General features: G+C 38.1%; 1 protein-coding gene across 5 annotated transcripts in view; it reads right to left on the bottom strand.

Annotated features, from left to right (window-relative positions):
• SYT16 (synaptotagmin 16) overlaps positions 1–16,928 on the bottom strand; it is a 217,838-nt gene that overhangs the window by 96,972 nt on the left and 103,938 nt on the right. For 4 of the 5 annotated variants that reach the window (XM_072963175.1, XM_072963176.1, XM_006216561.4 and 1 more), the window contains exon 1: positions 690–1,212. The exons of the other annotated variant lie outside the window; for it this stretch is intronic. In XM_072963175.1, coding sequence (XP_072819276.1) covers positions 690–1,212 — 523 coding nt within the window. Of the gene's footprint in view, positions 1–689; positions 1,213–16,928 lie in introns of those variants that run through there. 5 annotated transcript variants of the gene reach the window in all.

Raw genomic sequence — 16,928 nt, 5'->3', positions numbered from 1 at the left:
ATAAAAGCATGAAAAATTTACGCCAGAACTTACTATAGCTACTTTTATAGAGTTAATCACATTTTCACCATATTCATTATGCATTTATTGAAATCCTATTAAATGCTCAGCTCTGACAGGATAAAGCTCTACAGGCAGTTTGTTTTAAATGTGTCCTTTCCATTCAAAGCTAAAAGAAAATCAAGCTATTCTTATTCCAAAGATTTCCTATCTACTGTCATCTCACTTCATGTCTCAGTAAAACACTGTGAGAAGTGTTCTTGGAGTGTTATCAACTAAAAATTTTGCAACAAGTATGGCTTTTTTGCACAGGATTTCACACTGAATAATATAGTAACATCTAGAGATTCCTAACCTAGTTTTAAAAAAAAGAGAGAACATTTTAAAAGATATTTTAAACAGCATGACATATGCACAAGGGGCTTCTCAAACAGAACCCACAGACTCATTTTCACCATTTCACTTGCTCAGAACTACTGTTTTGGAATATGGAACCCACCAATACGGATCTTCCAAAGTTTTACATGTTAAAAATATTCCTAAGGATTATATCTCTCATTAAGAAGCCAGTCTGTGAAAAGGTATAAGAGAAAAATAAAAATTCAAATGATCACTAAAACAAGTCAAAATAAAATGAGTAGAAAGGTCCTTTGGACAAACCCAGAGTAAATGATTACTGGCTAGCTTACCTTGCTTTTTTCCATTAATATTTTCTAAAACACCAGAGAGCTGGCTGTCAAAGCCATGTTGAAGGCCACTCCTTTGCTTTTCAAGGTGACATTCTTCCTCAGCAACAGAAGAAAGCACATGTAGTGGCTTTTGGTCATCAAGGGTCTGACTGGGCCACTGGGACCTTAACAAACATGAGTCCTTTGCATGTTGGCTAAGCCTGGGGCTTGAACTTTGGGCAGAGTCCTGCAAATCACTATTACAACAGGAGAAATGGTCCACTTCAAAAAACAAGGAGTTTGTGTCCTCTTGGCTCCAATCATTGCTTTGTTCTTCATCTTCAAAGTAAGTTTCCTGAATCTGAATATCATCTAAGTCCTGGTCTAGCTTGTCACTCAACTTAGAGTCTTTTTTGCTGAAGTTAACCAGCGAAGCAGATAATGTATCTCCTGCTTGCTGGAGAGCTTCATAAACCCGAGATATCCAGGAAGAGAGAGGCTGGAAGAAGTTCTGAACATCCTGAGATGCCATGGCCAACAGCATGGCCGGGCTATCTGGTGTCTACAAGTCCACTTGTTCCGGTCCTCCAGTACTCTGGACTTAATGTGAACTACAGAATAAGCATGATGAGACATTAAATTGGAGGTCTCTTAATGGCTGTGAATAGTTCACTCTCAAAACTTCTCAGCTGAAATAGAGGAAAGAAATACTTACACCTGTTAAAGTTACAACCTCTGGCCCATCACCAAATTCTTACAATCAGTATTGCACAGTATTTGGGGACAGAAAGGGATCATCATTGAAATCTTTATGGCAGCTAAATAAAAATGACTGTGAAAGTCCAGAAGTAGATTATTTCAATGCCTATTGACCTCTGAAGACACATGCAAAACTTCCATTAGCAGTAACAGGCTCTATTCATGCGGACCAAGAGAAGTCTATCACCTTAGACCATCCTTAACAGTGGGAAAAGGATAAATGAATCTTCATTAAGAGGCAGTTAGACATGACATTTCAAAATACACGAAAGGTTGGATGCTTCATCTATGAATCTGCAGATCCTAGAGAGCAGGCTAATAAGCATCTCTGCTTTGTGACACAAAGATTTATCCTTTCAAAGGAAAGGTGTGCCTGGAATTAAAAATCTTTGAACAAATCTTAAAGCAGGACTTTGTATGCATCTTCTAGAAATTAAACCTATTCTTGGGGAACAATCAACCTCTGAAAGACTGAAAGTGGCAAGTGGGTTATGCAGCGTATCAGACACATGACCCAAGCATTCGGAAGTTGCTTTCGTCTGTGTTCCAATTTCCCAAAGATGGCCCTTCACAACCTGCGAGACTGCTGAGAAATACTTCTTCCCACAAGATTTACCGCTGGAAGGAGGCAGCTACAAGAACTCAACAGAGCAGCAGGACACAATGAAGACTCAGGATAAATATCTATACTTTCACAGATATACATGCATACAAACACATACACATGTACACAGAAGCATATGTGTGTGTATTATGTATGTACATACACATTTTACTGCCTTTACACTGCTCATCTAAAGCCCTGGATCAATGTTATAAATGACAGCAGAGCCTAAATTCACTGCTTGCACTTAATTACACCATCTTTTATAGTAATAGCTTCCTTCTGACCAAATCTATCAGCAATTCTGTAAATTTCACCCCTTCTGACCTCAGACTCCTCCATTTGACATGATTGCCTACATCCTCTTAAACATTTCTCTTTAGATTTCATGACAGCCATTCATAGATGCATTGATTCATTCAATAAACAAATATTGATTAAGGGCCTATTAAGTGCTGGGCACAATGCCAGGTATAAGGTAACCCTGAGGTCTCTGTTCCCATGGAGCCCACATTCCAGTTAAAGGGAAGCTAAGCTCCCTACACTTTCCTTATGCTGAATAATTCATGTGTCTGTCTTTAAGACTCTTCCATGTCTTCTCATCAACTACATATATGCAATCATTCATTATCCTATAGTTTCTCCTTTTCCTCCTTTACACTCACCAGTTGGGAGAGTTGACCCCATCCATAAGTCTCAACACTTTTTTAAAAAATTCCCAAATATACATCTCCAGCCCTTAGTTCAATCCCTCTTTCCAGGCTTGCATCTCTGATTATCTAAGCCAGTTGTTCTCAAACTTTGCTGTGTCAGAATCACCTGGTGAACGAATAAAGAACACAGAGGAGATAAACAGCAAGGTCCTACTATACAGCACAGGGAACTATATTCAGTATCTTGTAATAGCCTATAATGAAAAATAATAGGAAAAGGAATATATATATGTACGTATCTGTATATATATGTATAGCTGAATCACTATGCTGTACACCAGGAACTAACACAACATTGTAAATCAACTATACTTCAATTTAAAAATTAAAAAAACAAAACAAAACAAAAAACACAGGCTGGTTGAAGGAATAGCATCTGGACCTTCGTATTTTTGTCAGGTTCCCAGGGTGACTGTGACATTCACCAACATTTGAGAAATGCTCATCTAAGAAAATAGCTACACTTGGATGTCTCACTAAAATCTCAACTTCGGTGCATCAAAACCCAGCACATCACTTTTGCTACAACAAGTGTTCAATCCTCTAGACTAACAACATTCTAGTGGTTGAGAATTTCTCTCTTCAACCTTCCTTTCCATTCCATCCATCCCAAGTTCTGCTAGTTTGGGGTCTGTGAAGACTCTTCCATTACATTTTGTATAGTGACCACCTTTCCCTACACTCTGATTTCTTCAGCTATTACATACCTGGTTTCAGTCTCTAGTCTTCCCCAGCTTCTATCCATCCTCTAGGTTTGCTGACCATATCTGACCTTGTATCAGGTTTATTGCCTGTCTCCTCCCATAGAACGCAAGTTCTATCGAAAGCAGGGCTTGTCTGTTTTGTTCTCTAGTTTATTCCCAGTGCCTACAATCATGCTAAGAAGACAGAAAATCCTCAGTAGATGAATTAACAAATCCTATTTGCAATTGTGCATAGAACAGTGTCTAGTATATAGTATGGACTCAAAGTATGTATTCATAGTATGTTAAACTGATGAATAAAACCTACTCAGAGTTGTGGAAAACATCTTAATGTCACCACCCAAATCCCCTGCTTGGTAATACTGAAAAGTCCTTTCAGAATTTGTTCCACCCCATTTCACTACCCACAGTTTTTGTCTGTTTGTTTGCTTTTTCTCCACAAGTATTTTGCTTAATTTAATATGCTTCAAGGCATCACAGATCTAGAAAGTTCCCTGAAAAATTGCTGGGTTTAGCTTCTACCACTATGTTTTAGGTATATGAACTTCGTAAAGATAGAAATGACATTTCCTCCTTCATATTTCAATAGTCCTTTTTATTGTTCTATTATGCAGAGAAAACTTTGCTTTCATATACAACCCCAAATCTTTGAATTTACACCAGCATTTTCTTATCCAATCTTGAAACTAGTAACAACTCATGTTCTCGGTCTCGTATCTCCATGTCTTCTGTAATCTCTGTTCATCAAACCCTCATGGCAATATTTTTAAAAATAAATCTTGCATCAGCCCCTCAGTTTAAAAACAAAACAACAGCCAAAAAAACCCCACGAGAGCTCCCTATTTCTTCTACTGTAAAATTTGAGCACTGGCAAATGTTAATTCATGTTCCGTGACACAGAGTTTACTAAAGAATTAATTTGAATGCCTCCAATGCACTACAGTCCTCACCAATCCTTGCTGTTTTTACCCACTTGCTTAGCTCATTTCTTTGTAGCCTGTCTGACCCCTGGAGGCAATTGGTTTTCAAGTCCTACCCTATAGGAGAAAGTTTACATTTTTTACCATAGCAAACAAGAGGAGAGATGCTCAAAAAATGTTAAAATCAGCACTGGGAAACTGCCCTTAGTGCTAAAGGGATCCCTAAAGGCCTCCTGCGGAGTGTCAGCTCTTTACCTGCTCAATCACTAGCTGTGAGGAGGTTGGGGGTGGGTGCAATAAGATAGTGGAGGGGGTCTCAGGTCAATGGATATTTATCAACCAGCCTGGAACTATTTCAGTACTTTCACAACTCACAGAGCCCTACCTTCTGTCCTAACTGAATGTCCAGTTGTGTGAGCTGTCCCCACTAATCCCAACCCACAGTGGGGACTCAGCCACTGCTCACCACCCCTCCTTGTAGAGTTCCATGTACCCATCATACTAACACACTTATCATTTTCCAAAGTGACTGGCTTTTTCCTGACTTCGGTTTGCTCTGCCCAGGATGCCTTCTCTCCCTACCTTGACTGGTAAATACTCACTTATTCTTTAAAATGAAACCCCTATGTTAACTTCTCATCGGCAGTCAAAGGTGTGACCTCAGAGTGCTTTGAGTGTGCCTTTATGATATAAGGTTTGACTTGTGATAGTTATTTGCCAATCTTCCTCTTCCAATGGACTATGAGACCATATGTGCTGGGACTGTGTTTATGCTCTACAGCTCCAGGACCCACACAGGGTAGGGACACCATAGAAGTTTGCTGAATGAGTGAATGAATGAATGTATGAATGAATGAAAGTTACTAATAAAAAATTTTAAAGCCAAGTAGCCCTAATTCCTTCATTTTTCTTCATCTGTAAAGTTAACTCACTAGAAGACCTCTAACAGTTCCTTTCTGCTTTGAAACCCAAGAATTTACCAGTGTGGGCCAAAAACCTTTTAATACTGAGGCTGAATATATTCAGCACTAAGTTGCCTTTTCAAGACTGATTCTTTACTTTCGTCAGTAAGCACTGTCAGATGATCTCAGAATGACTGGAAAGAGATCAAATCCCAGTCCATGTATGAAAGGGTGTCAGCTGTTAAATTCCAAAGTACTTAAACAGAAGAGCACCTACACCTAGAATCTAAAAAATTACCTAGTTAGCAGTACTAGGAAACTTTCATTTCATATTAAAGCAGTCTGAAGCCAAAAGGGCTATGAGCTGGCAGAGTAACCATGGAGATATCTTTGCTGCTTAGGTAAATTTCAACTTAATTGGTGGAGTATGCCAAGGATAATATCAGATAGGTACCTGGTACCCTAGTTTTTGGAGGCTTTCTCACTGCTTAGAAGACAAAGTTGATTCTGGTGTGATAATAATTTTTTTAATTGAAAAAAAAAACCTATATGAGAAAAGAAAAGAGAAGACAGTCCAGGTCCCTGGATTAGAAGGAATACATATAAAGTCTGGGGTAGCTGAGAGGATCCATTATTTGAATTAAAATAGTTCATGAGATTTCATTACTATGAGAAGTATAAAACAAAACAACAAAAAACATGTGTGTGTGTGTGTGTGTGTGTGTGTTTAACATACAGGCTCCTACCACAGACATGACCAGGGCCTTCTGAAATACTCAGAATAAACTAGCAATCTAATAAAGAATTACTAACAATTGATAAATAAAGATGAAAGGAAAGCCACTGACAAATTCCTAAGGGCTACATTTCTTTAAATTTCATTTTAATTAGAATTCCATTTTAATTATAAAAGTGTTTAATTAAGGTCATTTTAAAGATAGGAAATGACTAAACAGTAAAGAGATGTGTTTATATAAGGGAAAAGCTATCAACTACCTGAGCCATGTGCTTTATCACATATTTTGATCATCCTCATCAAGTGCAAATGGAACAGAAAAGAAGCCCGCCGTACTCAGAATAATAATACTCACAGTCTTTTAAAGGCTGTTAGGTAAATCTTTCTGACCTCATTTCCTATCTGATGACAGATGCTTGGATGGAGGAGAGTTACAACCTAAGAAAAAAACCAGTTTCTAGGGGCCATGCCTTCAAAGTCTATGTCATTTTGCTGAAAGCGCAAGTGGACTCCTGTAAGCACGTGTAGTTGTTAAAGGATGATCAGCTTTGGGAGAGAGTCAGATAGATACATTCTGAGAGAAAAGAAAATGTTTCCAATGAGGTAGTCCCCAGGTAACCAAACCCCAAATCAAAATCTTACACAAGTTCATCTACTGAAGTGTGTTAATGTTTAGCATTTTCTAAAGGAGAAATCAGTTTGGAAAATCTACTCTTCTTATTCTCTACCAAGATCTGTAGGGCAATCATAAGTAAAAGGCAAGAATACTAGGCTTATTTAAAGTGCCTTCTCACAGCCATCAGTTAACTTTCTTGTGTCATCTATTAGATTAGATAACCATCTGTCACAGGGTTATTTATTACTGGTTTCCCAGAGTGGTCATGAGGCTAATTAAGCCTATAATTTTTAGGACAATTACCAAGCCTTGAGGAGAAAGGCATTTTTGTATTACCTAGCATGAACGAGAAGGCTTAGAAAGATGAATAATGCATGGAGTCAAAATAAGAACTACAAAATGGGCTGCAATCCATCCTGAACATGATTCAAAAGAGTCTACAGGTGTTTTCTGTTAAGAGCAAATTTGTTGTGTGGGTAGGAAAATGTGCCACTGAGATGAAATATCTTTTGTACCATTTGTCCAAAATGTGTTCTAAGTGCTGGAATCTTAACAAATGTAAAAATGGACTATTGAGAACTCTAGATGTCAACAATATGGATACAATACAGCCATATTATCATTGCTGAGGCATGGGCAATCCAACAGACCCTTTGGCGGGGAGCAATTAATATAAAGCAAAGGGTGAAACTGCCCTATAATCAAACTATACTTTCATCAGTGGACATTAAGAAAAATGAGTCAGAAAAATGAGAAAAAAATTAAAAAACTAGCAATGGCTTCAGAGTCACACAAAACAAGGCTTTGCTGGATCTTCTCTCAGTCATGGCAGAGCACAGGGCAAATCTTGTTACCTGGGTGCCCCTGTCTTAATCTGTCCTATGGGGAGCACCCCCTCTGTCTTGCAGTTCACTATGGAAATTAGATTACACAGTGTTTCCAAAGCATCTAGAACAGAGGATAGTACATAATAGGCACTTAGTATCAATTATTCAGTACTAAGCCAAAATTTCTGATAGTTTTAAAGGTAAAAATGTATTAAGCTCTTGTAATCTTTTCCTTAATGTGGTAAGAAGACCTCAGAAAAAGGACCCTATCATTATAACTAATATTTGCCAAACAGTTGACAGTACACAATACTTTTTGACAACATACATGAATAAAAACTCTTGGTGAAAAATTTTAGCCTTCCTATTTTGCAGCTGAAAAAGCTGAGGCTCAGAAAGAGTAAGTGACTTGCCCCAAGATTCATACCTATGATAAAGAGTGGAACTGGTATTTCAATTCTCCTTTGCTGAATTCCAAATTCTTGCTTTATCCGCTATTCCACATCTTCACAAAACGCCAGTAAGACAGTGAAGACACTAGAAATCAAAAACGTAAAAGTATTTTCCTAATAAGTGGCCAGTGTAGGGTTCAAATTCAGGTTTATCTGACTCCAAAGACTGTTCTTATCCTGTTTCCACTCCACCTCGGCTGTCTCTTAAAAACTTCTCAATTTTTCCAAAACAAGTTTGGTAAAATAAAAAAACAAAAACAAAAACTAAACTACTACCTAAGTCAAGGAAGTCTTATTTTAAAATATATTTTTCAAACTCCATGCACAGAACGCTTTGTATATGAGCATGATGATCTGAAAAAGACTTGGGTCAGCTTGAGAATTTTTAATTGCTCGAGGGGTTTTTTTGCCACTGTAACAACAGCATCTTTTAAGCATTCTCCAAATTTAATAAGCCCATTGAGCATTTTGCAGCATCTATTATATTCAAAGCAGAGACTTAAATATGCTCCACAAATACTCAGTTGTTATATAAACACATAAGGTCTTCAGCATTTCCACAGGGACAATTTAACATGGTTTTAATGATACAGCTTTCTTAAGAGACTGTCACTGCTCTTGCACAGAAACCCATTATCAGACTCACACATAGTAAAGTTTTTATAGGGAATTTAAGAATGAATATATTTAATTAATATTTACCTTTTTAAAGACCCAATCAAAATGAAGAATCTGCATAATCCTAGCTATAAAGCGATCACAATCAACTCCCGACAAGAGTGCACCTGTGTTCCAAGGCCACTGGCACCTATCAACTGGCCCCAATAAAGGAGATTCTGAAATCTCAAATAACATCCACAGTACAAAGGAATGTAATTAGAAGGTGATGTAATGAAACTGAGAATGGCAAAACGCAGGCACAATTAATAGGAATTACTCTCAGGCTAGGAGATGTACCAGATTATTGATTTTGTCCCAAGAGAAGAGAAAGAAATATCATTTGAAAACGCAGTAGACTCAAAGATAAGGGAAAATCATGGAACTAAGGTAATTGCAGCCCTCTGGAGATAGGTTAAACAATTCTCTAAATGTCAGCAATCATTTAGTGTTAAAGTTTTTTCATTAATTATAGAATATCAACTTTATGAAAATTTGTTATAAAAAAGACAGAAAAATAATGTATAATCCCTCCACCTTAACCCAACTCTGATGATCTTTGCATATTTCTTCTATCATTTTTCCCTGTAATTTGCACAGAATGGTAATCATACTCCATAGGAACCTAATAGTTATCTTTATTCCCTATCTTTCATCTAGAATTCATCTGCAAGGCCTACCCATTCTCCCATCTCTTGAATCTACCTGCCTTATCCCACCTGCACAGGTAATACCCAAATCCAAGTCACCATTATTTCCCATCTGAACCACTTCCACAGCCTCTTAAGTGACCCCTTGTTTGCTCTCCTGTCCCTCAAAATCCTCCACAGGACTTAGAAGGCCATGCATGGTTTGACTCCTTCTTGTCTTTAACCACTCTATATGATCTCTGTTTTTGAGCATCTCACCTCCTCCTCTCAGCATCTTACTTCACCAGGCTCCTCCCACTGGCTGAGAAAGTTCTCCTCCCTCCAGGATTCCTTCTCCTGTCCCCCAAAGTCCATTCACCTCCTTTCAGGACTCAGCTTGCACTTGGCTTTTTCAGCATGCTTTGCCTGACAACTAACCCCTATAATCCAGACTCAATTATGTCCCCCTGAAATATTCTCTTCTAGTACCTCTTCCTTCTTCTTATTAACACTTACTGTAATGACAGCATACTGATGACTTCTGTATTTATTTCTTTTAACATCTGTCTTCCTCAGTAAACTAGAAGCTCCATGAGACCAGGTAGTGTGTTAATTTTTGTCTTTGGCCTGTTGTGGGCATCTAGTTGAGTGACTACCATAGTATAGGCAATCAATAGTTTTGAATATCTGAACACACACATACAATATTATATCCTACTTCTCTCATTTAACATTTTAAGGCATTTTGCACATTTTCACAGTGTTCTGTATTGACCATTTTAAAGATTTAATATTTTAGGAGCTAAATTTTCAATTAAAACCTGAATGAATACCTTTTTCCAAATTAAAATCTGTGTAAGTACCTATGTTCATAACAATATGCAATCTTTAACATGTCAAGAAAAAATATCCAGTATTCTCCACTGGAATAAGAATATAGTTAAATTATATTAATTCAGACATCATAACTTGACATTTATAAGGGCTTTGACAGGAAGATAGGGTAAAGCTTACTTCTATATTTTCTATTAAATTAAAATAATAAAAGTGAACTGGCTAAACGAGATCGTCATCAGCATCATCATCATCATCAGAATATTTCAGGGGACAATTTACCTTACAATGCTGCTTTTTTTCCCCCCATTAAGAGGCTGGGAGAAGGCCCTAAGGTTTTTCTTCTCTAATCAGGTCCCAGGTAATTAATGCTCATGTATAATGTCCATTGACACCTGTTGAACAGCAAAGTTTTATTAAGGTATGATTAACAGGTCACAAAATTCACCTTTTCTAAGCATACCATTACATTCTAATCATAAAAGGTTCAGTATTTTTAGTAAATTATCAAGTCATGCAACCATCATTATAGCCCAGTGTGAGAACATTTTTATTACCTCTATGAGACCCCTTATGACCTTACACAATTAATCTCCATTCCCAACTCCCGCCCCAGGAAACCACTAACCTACTTTCTGTGTTTATAATTTGCCTTTTCTGGGCATTCCATATAAATGGAATCATACAATAAAGAAAAAGATTATGAGAGACAGTGAAAATGACAATCAAATAGACACGAGGCACCATCGGCCAGTTCCACTTCTGCAACTAGCTATGATATTGCAAAAGACGTTTAATTCCGTAGACTTCCATTTCCCCACCTGCAAAACGACAGAAGTGCACTTGGAAAGTTGTCACTATTCCCTTCAGATAACATTATGAATCAGGATCTTGGGGATCTCCCCTTAGCTACCCTCCTTTAGACTTTGTGCTACTGTTCGTATCCAAGACACATGAAATTCTTGTCGCCTCAAACATAAATTTGATACAGACATCACAAATTCAAGACTCAAGCAACCATATCAAACATATAGAAGGCATTCAAGAAATATTTACTGAATTAACTGAATTTCACTGGCCTCTGCAAATTAGGTTTGCTTAATCCTGTCAGATCTAGGAATGGTTTTTACAAATATTAAAACTATTTGCAAAATACTGGATGATGCAAATGTTGGCTTTGCCCTGGATATGATGTTCCTATCTTTCTCAGAATCTTAAAAGGGCCTCCTCTCCCCCACTGTCAACTTCCATAAACAGCACAGACTAGTGAGGTTAGTCTGTCTCTGAAAGACACCCTGCAATCAACACTTACACGAGTTCTAATCTGGTCCCCACAATGGTGATGAGGGAAACGGCAATTTTTCATCTAATGAGATTTTCATTTATAGCCAGAAAACCATTCTGGCACAAATTATTAATCCATTGCACACGTTTCTGCCAGGTCCTAGAACCTGGCCTCACATTCTTATTTCCACTGGCCCCCTTCTGTCTATGAATGAACACGTCAATACTCTGAAGTTGAAACTCTCAACCTAAATCAATGTTAATGAATGTTCAATATTTTTCCTTATGTTTTCCTTTCATTTGTTTATACAAGCTACAAATTAAGCAGGTAGTAAAACTGTTCATTACTAAAATGACGATTGCTACACATTTTATCTCCTTCATTAGGTCTCCTGGGGTCCTTGATGACAGGGCTCTTAGAATAGTAATGCTAATAACACGACAATGTCAATACTACTGTGTCTGGCAAACATTAATAATCAGATCCCCCTGGGATCCCCTTCAAAAGCAACAGCCTTAATGGGATCTTTGTGGCTGCAAACAAGTAGGCTAGGTGAGTGGTACACGGATGTCTCTCAGGTCTACCAATGCAAAGTGGCCCCAAGCACAGAACATTGGAAAACATTCCTTTTACATTTTCCTTTCCACTGGCAGGGAATTTCAAATAAGAACTGGGAGCACTGTTTTCAAAGCATGATAGTAGATTCAAACATTTTTAATTAACTCTCCGTGCATATGTGACCTATTTTATAGCATTATATATAGTTATACAGACTGCATCTATTCAGTTAAACCAAAATGCTAGTTATATTTCTATTTGAAGCCAACAATGCCTGTCTTTTCCTTTTTTCTTCTCTTTCTTTTTTAATCCTTCCAATTTCTCACTAAAAGATGTGAAAGCCTGCTTGCTGAGGAGTAACAAATACCTTTGCAGTCTTCTGTTAGCACAGTTCAGTTCCACTAGGATTTACTACCACCACTCATAAATGGATCCTGCTTTCCAGTAGCAAAATACCAACATTTCATTCCAAAAAGCATACCAGTATGAATACGATTCCTGCAAAAGAACAGCAAATGGAAAGGAAATTCCTCTAACTGATATGGAAAATGACATTTCACACTGGTGTCCCATTTCTCAACAGAGTCTCACAAAAATACAGGTTTGGGGTGAGTTTCAGATTTGGAGGAGGAAATTCGCAATGGAACTCTTACCCTAAAATGTTCTTAAAACTAATCCCAGGTAGGTCTTTGACTACAAAGCCTACCCATGGGAAAAACAAAAATTGAAAAGGACTCTGACACCGTTTCAACAAAGAAACATGAGCCACACAGTACATCTTTAATAAGCATTACTTTTTAGGGGCAGAAGAGTGAGGGAGGAGTTTAGGAAGATCAAAGACCGACTTAACAACAACAGCAACAAAAAGCATTCTGCTCAAGTGTCCAAGTAAGCCAGTGACAGCTTCATCGTACTTCCTACAATGTGCCGTAGGAATGCCATGATTTCTATTTTGCTTCAAGATAACTTCAAAAGAAATATTCAAAGAGCTAAAGCCCGAAAGGTAAGGTTTTCTCCATCACCCTCTCTCTCATCAAGCGGCCCACACTTGTGCGGAATGACAACTATAAATTACCACTCTGTGGTTAATGCTCACTAGGGAAAAACGAAAAAGAAAAGCAGTTTTTAAGCAGACAGCAATTTCATTCTATAAAACTGACGTTAATTGTTCCTAAGTAATAAGAGCTGTTTTGAAAATCTAGAGTAGAGAAACTAAGAAAATAAGATTCAAAATGTTTTTGGGATTCCTAAATGCACACGTTTCAAATAGTACCTGTCACCTTGTCATTAAACCTCAGTCATAAAGCCTGAATAATATAAGCTTGCAATGATTATGGGAGAGTTTGTGAATAAGGCATAGGCTCCTTTAAGTAGGTTTTAGAGACATGTAGATATTTTAATGGAAATGTTAAAAATGATGACATTTTTAAACCTGTTACTCCAATAACTAGCTTAGAACCAATTACTCAAGTAGCTAGTTAAGCATATACTCACGGACACCCACTTCAATGCAGAAACAGTGACCTGTGCTCCCAACTACTCTACACAAACAATAATCCTTTTTCCCTGCTATGCACTCATCAACTGATTTTTTTTAATTTAAATCATGTGTCTTCTTAAAGTATAATGAGCATTGCTGACAAGAGAAGCACAAAAACCCAGCATCCTGTGAGAACTGTAACTCACGCCGCCCACGGTATCCTCCAGACAATGTATTTCTGGAAGATATCACAGAGTGAACATGTTGTTAATGATGCCAACATACAGTTTCCTCGTCTATAAATGAAAGTGACACGTCCATCTCCAATACATCAAAATCCCTCAAAACTGCCCATAAAGGTGGTGAAATAGTTTCATTATCTCCAGCAAAAGGATGTGTGTTGAAGGCCCCCTCAGATCATCGTGGGGACCCAGGCTGAAGGAGCAGAGAAAGGATTTCAATCCACCAAGCAGTCAACATCCAGCGGGTGCTTCTACATGGACCACCAAGGTCTACTGAGCTCTACCAGAACTCAGTCATGAAATTCCATGCTTTGGCTTGTCCAGAAACAAAAAGGCTCAGAGTTTCTGCCAAACGCTGACTTGGGACATATATCTATATATGTCAGGTATAGTTATATAGATATAGATACACCCATATGTTATAGAGTCACCGGTAAGGTGAAAAATCATGAAGGAAATTCTCTGCAGTTTTTGAAATAGTGATGTGGATTTAGGGAGTTCTCAGACTTAAATGTTAAGCATTTCCAAAGCAATTCGTACTCACCGAGATCTTCAGATTTGTTTTTTTATTAATATCCTAGCATCACAGAAGAAGCTCAAATGCCACCAGAAGAATCTGTTTCTAAGGTAATTCACTATGCACCCTTATGTAAATAGCTCAGGAAACAGAACTGCTCATATTCCCACTGTAAATGTGCTCAGAGCTGTCAAAGGACTTTCAGATCTTCTCAGCCTTGCATCAGATTGTCTCCCAACCCCAGCAATCAGCTAGCTGTGGAACATGTTCATGTAATGGGTCACAATCTTGAGCAGGGGACAATGACCCATCATCTAAGTCACAAGACAAAATAGTAAAGGATGGAAAATTTGAAGGGACAGATCTATTCCCTCTTGAGCAAGGAAAACAAGGAGATGGAGACAATAGAGTATAATTGAGAAATAAATTGTCTTTGTTAATAATTGGTGAAGCTGGGTGATGGACATGTGGGGTTCATTATACCATTCTCTCTCTACTTTCCTGTATGTTTGAAAATTTCCATAATAAAAATAGGGGTTTTTTTGGGTTTTGTTTTTTTTTTTTGATAATGACGATCTCTCCCCAGCCTCCTTACCATAACACACTGAAGGAAACAAGAACACAAACAGAGATGTTAAGTAAGCTCCCGTGATGGCTAATTTTATGTATCAACTTGGTTGCTCCTCAGTGTCCAGGTGTTTGCTCAAATGTTACTCTGGATATTTCTGAGGGTGCTTTTTGTGGATGAGATTAACACTTAAAATAGGGGACTTTGGGTAAAGCAGATTTTCTTCCATAATGTGGGTGGGCCGAATCCAATCAGTTGATGACCTTAACAAAGACTGACCTCCCCTGAGCAAGAAGGAATTCTGCCAGCAAGTGATCTTCAAGCTTCAACTGCAGCATTAGCTTTCTCCTGGTTATGTAGCCTATAGGCCAGACCTGCATATTTTGGACTTGCCAGTCTCCATAATATAACAAGATAATTTCTAAAAGACTTAAACTAATTCCTTACATTTTACATGAGAGAGAGAAATATAAATAAATATATACATATATATGTATATACACACACACACATAAATAGACAGGTAGGACAACTAAAAGTCTGTACTAGCCATTGGGAGTTGTATTAGTGAGAGTTCTCCAGAAAAACAGAACAAGTATACTGCATTTGTGTATCTTTCTCTCTCTCTCTACCCAGCAATGAGCAAGATGTGTTCAACTCCAACTAAAGTAAATCTCTCCAGCCTGTCAATTAGTCTTTATTTTTACCCTTATAGCATTTATAACAATCTATAACTATTTTATTTGCCTCTTTACTTTTCATTTTGTTCGTTTCTTTGTCATTATCCAAAAAACGGAATTTCCACCAGAGTAGAAGCTACATCTCTCTTTTTCACCACTTTATTTCCAGGACTTAGCACACTGTGCAGCGTAACATAAATTCCTAATGAATAATACTGCATGAACAAATGAATATTCTCAAACCAGTAACTTCTCAGCTGGGTTCTTTGGAATTTGTACCCATAAAACAGGGTTCAATCAGTTATACTTGGACAGGTTCATTAAGGGTATTCGCCATTATCTGTGTCTTAATCAAGTCACCGAAACAAGTCACTAGACACCACAATGAAATATATCAAAGCTTGTCCGGATGTTCAAACTCTCACAGCTCCTCAGTTTTTCATCTCATGTATTATCTTGAACCGACAAAACTCAACCCCACCTACAAAGACAGTTAACTTTGTAGAGTTCAACCTGATATAACACATACTTACAGAAATGCATGTCTATGCAAATTAAGATCAGAAGAGAAGACAATTTTCAATTTAGACTATTAACAAGTGGGGTACATACTTGAAGTGAAGTATGTAGTGAAGGTACCACCCTTCAAGATGGGTGTTAAGAAACTAAACTTCAACTTGCCCCTTCAAAGTCATTCCTGAAGGGTGACACAAGAAGTAAAGAGGGGCTATTCCATTCATCCCACTATTTCAGAACGAAAAAAGCACAATGAGGGGATGGTGGGGGGTGGGTAGAAGATTTCAACCTTCTAAAGATATTTAATTCATAACAACTCTCAAGTGACATTTCCACCTCCTCTCCCTCTATAATGGGCTGAATGGTGGCCCCCCAAAAGATATGCTGATGTCCTAATCCCTGGAACCTGGGAATGTTGGAAGGGTATTTGCAGACGTGATGAAGTTAAGGATCTTGAGATAAGAAGATCTTCCTGGATTATCAGGGTGAGACCTAAATCCAGTGACAAGGGGCACGGAGTCGACAGACACACACAGAACGTAGCAATGTGAGGATGGAGGCAGGGATTGGAGTGATGCAGCCACAAGCCAAAGGATGCCAAGGATGATTGGCAGCCACACGAAGCTGGGGGAGAGAGGGATCTGCCAACACCTTGATTTCAGACTTCTGGTCTCTGGAACTGTGCAGAAAATCAGTTTATGTTGTTTTAAGACACCAAGTTTGTGGTGATTTGCATGGCAGCCGCAGGAAACCAAACCATCCTCCGAACACTCCTCCCCTACATTCTCCCTCCCCAGAAGTTCAAAAGCATGAAACAGTGGCTTGAGTTAGGACAATTAGTTATGCAGAAAAATAGTGCAATGAAGACCTGGCTTCTGACATCAGGCTGTTTGGGAAATAAGTCCCAGCTCTGCCACTTAAGAGCCTGGAAAAAATTTCATCTCTCGAAGCCTTAGTTGCCTCATCTATAAAATGGAGCTGATAATGGTACCCCCTTAGTAAACTGTGTAACAGGAAAGCTGTCCTTGGACATATTCTGATCTAAAAGCAGAACTGAAATA

This window comes from Vicugna pacos, chromosome 6, assembly GCF_048564905.1.
Source record: "Vicugna pacos chromosome 6, VicPac4, whole genome shotgun sequence".
NCBI classification, from domain to species: Eukaryota; Metazoa; Chordata; class Mammalia; order Artiodactyla; family Camelidae; genus Vicugna; species Vicugna pacos.
Note: the sequence above shows the minus strand (reverse complement) of the source record. Positions and strands in the feature narration are given on the sequence as shown.